Source organism: Pecten maximus, unplaced genomic scaffold (assembly GCF_902652985.1).
Source record: "Pecten maximus unplaced genomic scaffold, xPecMax1.1, whole genome shotgun sequence".
Lineage (NCBI taxonomy): Eukaryota > Metazoa > Mollusca > Bivalvia > Pectinida > Pectinidae > Pecten > Pecten maximus.
This window is the reverse complement of record NW_022982742.1, coordinates 1-5,380: the sequence shown is the minus strand read 5'-3', so window position 1 is coordinate 5,380 and position 5,380 is coordinate 1. Positions and strand designations below refer to the sequence as shown.

Below are 5,380 nucleotides of genomic sequence, written 5' to 3'. Positions count from 1 at the left end.
ATTATTAGGCTCAAACTGAAGAAAAGCAATCGATATGAAAGCTGCTCACCAATGTAATAGAAACCTATTTGATAGGTATTACTTGAATCAAGCTGGGGGAGGTGGTAGTGGAAATGTCTTCAGAGGAACGAGAATGCAGAGAGGTCATGGTATAGGAGGTCTGTTTAGAGGTTTATTCAAAACCATTAAGCCTTTACTTCATTCTGGAATGAAGAGCATCGCTCCAATTGTGAAGAAAGGAGTGAGACTTGTAGGAAAACAAGCAATTGATTCTGGCATGAAATTGACTAGTGATTTGCTAAAGGGGGAAAACATCAAAAATGCTGCAAGAAAACGTGCCATCGAAGCTAGAGATCAGCTTAAGCGTAAAGCTTTGCAAGACCTAAGGCCACCTGGAAGGAGAAAAAGGAAAAGAAAACAATCATCCAATCAGCATAGAGCAAAAGATATCTTTGATGCATGATTCCCCCCCCCCCCCCCCAAAAAGGCATATATATACGTGTGTGTGTAGTTTATACAGAGTGGCGTTGAAAGATGTCTTTAGTTCATCAGAACTCCTGTGAATGTGTCCAGTCAGAATTAGATTTATTCGATACACCACCCACTCAAACCAGTGTAGAAGATGGATACTGGCATCAAATTGGAACGGTCACATCTGTCAATGATGGTGGCCCTTATGTCTTTGACGTATCAGGAGCTGGAGATGATTACTTGGATCTAGCAAATACTTCCCTCTACGTGAAAGCACAGATCCTCAATAATGATAGCACCAACCTTACCGATGAGAACGTTGCACCTGTTAATCTTTGGTTACATTCACTCTTCGGGGATGTCAGCGTCTGTCTCAATGAAAAACTAGTCTCGTCACCCAACAATATGTATCCATTCAGAGCTTACCTGGAAACGCTACTCAGCTATGGTCCTGCAGCCAAAGAATCTCAGTTGACCAGTGGAATGTGGTATAAGGATACAGCTGCGCAAATGGACACTGCAGGAAACGATAATCATGGCTACATCAAGAGGAAATTGTCAACAGCAACCAGTAGATCTGTGGAAATGATGGGAAGACTCCATTCTGACCTATTTGCCCAGGAAAGATATCTTGTCAATAATGTGAACATGAAAATAACGTTAACCAGAAGTAAAGATGTTTTCTGTTTGATGGGAGAAGACAAAGAATTCAAAGTTGTCATCAAGGACATCTATCTAAACGTGAGAAAAGTTAGACTGAGTCCATCGGTGAGACTGGCCCATGCAAAAGCCCTGGAAATATCACCTGCCAAATACCCAATCAGAAGAATTGCAATGAAAGTATTTTCTGTTCCAAGAGGAAATCACAATTTTGTAAAGGATAATCTGTTTCTAGGACAAATGCCTAAGAGATTGGTCATCGGATGTGTGGACAGTGATGCCTATAGTGGACTCATCACCAAGAATCCTTTTCATTTTAAAGATTTTGATATTAATTTTGTTGTCCTGAACGTGGATGGCAAACAAGTCCCCACCAAGCCTTTGCAGCCAAATTTCACTCAGAAACATTACGTAAGAAGCTACATGGGTCTGTTTAACACTACCGGCAAAACGTTTCGTGACGAGGGTAATAACATCTCAAAGGATGAATATGGCACTGGTTTTACCTTGTTTGGATTTGATCTGACACCTGACCTTTCAGAAGTGGGCACATTTCATCTTATAAAAAAGGGAAACTTGTCTTTGGAAGTGCATTTCGGAACAGCCCTACCCAATACCATCAACGTTGTGGTGTATGCTGAATTTGACAATATCATAGAAATAGATCGTAACAGACAAATTCTTTTTGATTATAGTGCATGATGAATACTTTAGAAATAGAACTGATCCTACAAGCCGTTTCTCCTCATTTTGCAGGGGTGTATGCTAGAAATACATTACCTTCATGTCCTTTAAGTGTTCCTAGTTTCATGGTTTGTAATACTGACCCAGATAATAAACAAGGGCAACATTGGATTGCTATGTATATAGATGAAAAAAGACGTGGAGAATATTATGATCCTTATGGATTGTCTCCCTTTCATTTAGATTTTATCAATTTCTTAAACCGGCAATGTAAAACATGGGTTTATAATTCCGTTGCAGTACAGCATTTGAACTCTCTAGTGTGTGGTCAACATTGTATATATTACTTGGTTCACCGAGAGATGGGAATGACCATGAATGACATCACCGAATATCTTCAATCAGAATGGCATGCCAATACTTACATTGTAGATGATTTCGTTCATCATCTTGAACGTTACTTGTTATAATAGTAATGAGTATACATTGTTATTAATTGCAGGTTTTGTGTAATGACTGTATGTATTGCAATCCATATCTTATAAAAATATTGATTGTTTAATTAAGAAATCATTGTTTGCATATACGTTTGTGAATATAATAAAAGAAAAAAAACAAAGTATGAATTACGTTATTTTTTTCAATTATAATTCTATTGAATTGATTCCAATCTCCAAGAAAGCTGTAACTGAAGAATGTCTGTCCTCTCAGAAAATTAATGATAGAATCATGACAAAACATGACAAAAATGACAAAAATGACAAAATCATGACAAAACATGACAAAATCATGACAAAACATGACAAATAATGACAACATCATGACAAAATAATGACAAAATCATGACAAAAATGACAAAATCATGACAAAATCATGACAAAACATGACAACATCATGACAAAATAATGACAAAATCATGACAAAAATGACAAAATCATGACAAAATCATGACAAAACATGACAAAACATGACAAATAATGACAACATCATGACAAACATGACAAAACATGACAAATAATGACAACATCATGACAAAACATGACAAATAATGACAAAACATGACAAAATCATGACAAATAATGACAAAATAATGACAAAATAATGACAAATAATGACAAAATAATGACAAATAATGACAAATAATGACAAAACCATGACAAAACATGACAAATAATGACAAAATAATGACAAACATGACAAAACATGACAACATCATGACAAAATAATGACAAAATCATGACAAAAATGACAAAATCATGACAAAATCATGACAAAACATGACAAAACATGACAAATAATGACAACATCATGACAAACATGACAAAACATGACAAATAATGACAACATCATGACAAAACATGACAAATAATGACAAAACATGACAAAATCATGACAAATAATGACAAAATAATGACAAAATAATGACATAATGACAAAATAATGACAAATAGTGACAAATAATGACAAAATCATGACAAAACATGACAAATAATGACAAAATAATGACAAACATGACAAAACATGACAACATCATGACAAAATAATGACAAAATCATGACAAAAATGACAAAATCATGACAAAATCATGACAAAACATGACAAAACATGACAAATAATGACAACATCATGACAAACATGACAAAACATGACAAATAATGACAACATCATGACAAAACATGACAAAACATGACAAAATCATGACAAATAATGACAAACATGACAAAACATGATAAATAATGACAACATCATGACAAAACATGACAAATCATGACAAAACATGACAAAATCATGACAAATAATGACAAAATAATGACAAAATAATGACAAAATCATGACAAAATAATGACAAATAATGACAAATAATGACAAAATCATGACAAAACATGACAAATAATGACAAAATAATGACAAACATGACAAAACATGACAAACATGACAAAATAATGACAAACATGACAAAACATGACAAAATCATGACAAAACATGACAAAATCATGACAAATAATGACAAAACATGACAAATAATGACAACATCATGACAATCATGACAACATCATGACAAAAATGACAAAACATGACAAAAACAACAAAAATGACAAAAAATTTAACAATTTTTAAATTAAAAAAAAAATTACCCCAAAAACAGCAAAAATTTTAAAACAAATTTTTAAAGAAAAAAAACCAAAAAAAAAGACCAAAAATAATTTTAATAATGACCATTTTTTCAAAAAACCCTCAAAATTTTTAAAAAAAATGACCTGACAACCAAAAATGACCCCCAAAAATTTTTTGAAAAAAAAACAGACAATTTTTTTCCCAAAAAAAAAAATTTTTTTTCACCAAAACATAACAAAATATTTGAAACACAGACCCTTTTTTAAAAATCAAAAATTTTAAAAAAGACCCCCAACAAAAACTTGACCAACCAAAAAAATAAAATTTCCCGAATTTTTTAACAAAAAAACAAAAAATTTTAAACTTTTTAAAAAAATTAAAATGTTAAACGAATACCATTTTAAAACCATTTTAATGTTTTAAAAAAACCCCCCATGGGAAAAAGACCAAAAAATTTGAAAATATTTAAAACAGCTTCATTTAAATAAAAACATTTAAATATATTTTTACGAAAAAATAAAAAAAAAAATTACCTTTTTAAAATTTTTAATGTTAAAACCCTAAAAATCCGAGGAATAAAAATGGGAAAGGGCATTAATCATTTTGGAAAATTCTTTAACCCAAAAAAAAAACAAAAAAAACCTTTTTTTTCTTGGGTTTTTTAAAAACAAAACAAAGGGGAAATTTTTTTTGGAACCAGACATTCAAAACCCCAAACCCACTAAACCCCCAGGGTTTGAAAAAATTTAAAAATAAAAAGGGGAAATTTAAAAAGGCAGTTGGTGTTGTTGGCCGTAAGGTTTCGAATGAAAGGTAAAAAAAAAAGAAGGGCAAAAAAATTTTAAAAATGGGGGTATTTTTAGTTCTTGGGCAACCCAAAAAAAACCCATTTCCCCCTTTTAAAATTTCAAGGGAATTGAACCTGAAAATATTCCATTTAAAAAAAAAACATCCAAACTTTCTTAATTGGAAAAAAACCTTCGTTTTTAACAAAATGAAAAAAAAACGACAAAAAAAAAATCAATTTTTCCCATCATTTTTATTTTTTTAAAAATTTTTAAAAAAGAAATTTTCCCAAAAGTTTCAATTCTTTTAAAATTTAGTTTTTTGATCAATTTAAAAGATGTAACCCCCTGACCCTGTAATATTTTTAAAAGGGGTTTTAAAACCCAAAAAAAATCCATAATGTAAAACATTTCTAGAACTTAAAAGTCTTTTTAAATTTTCGTACCCCAAAAAAAAAAACAAAAAACTTTAGGGGGTAAAATTTGGGGTTGGGGGGCTGTTTCAACTCGGGGAATTGGGTCTGGGGTTTTATACCAACCCCTCAAAAAGTTTTTTTCTGCTTAAACTTTTCCGAATGCAAAAAAACATTTCTCCAAAAAGTTTTTTAAAAAAGGGTTTAATAATAAAAGATATACCTCAAAAATTAAATAATGTGACATCATTT

At 31.4% G+C, this 5,380-nt stretch overlaps 1 protein-coding gene across 1 annotated transcript; it reads left to right on the top strand.

The window, feature by feature from the left end:
• Positions 1-534: 534 nt before the first annotated feature.
• LOC117320886 (uncharacterized protein F54H12.2-like) lies at positions 535-1,833 on the top strand. The gene has a single exon (XM_033875371.1). It carries the CDS (start codon positions 535-537, stop codon positions 1,831-1,833), a length of 1,299 nt encoding a protein of 432 aa, XP_033731262.1.
• Positions 1,834-5,380: the final 3,547 nt, after the last annotated feature.

What these genes read in the sequence shown, in the direction of transcription:
- LOC117320886 (XM_033875371.1), top strand. Translation starts at nt 535, where the DNA reads ATGTCTTTAGTTCATCAGAACTCCTGTGAATGTGTCCAGTCAGAATTA.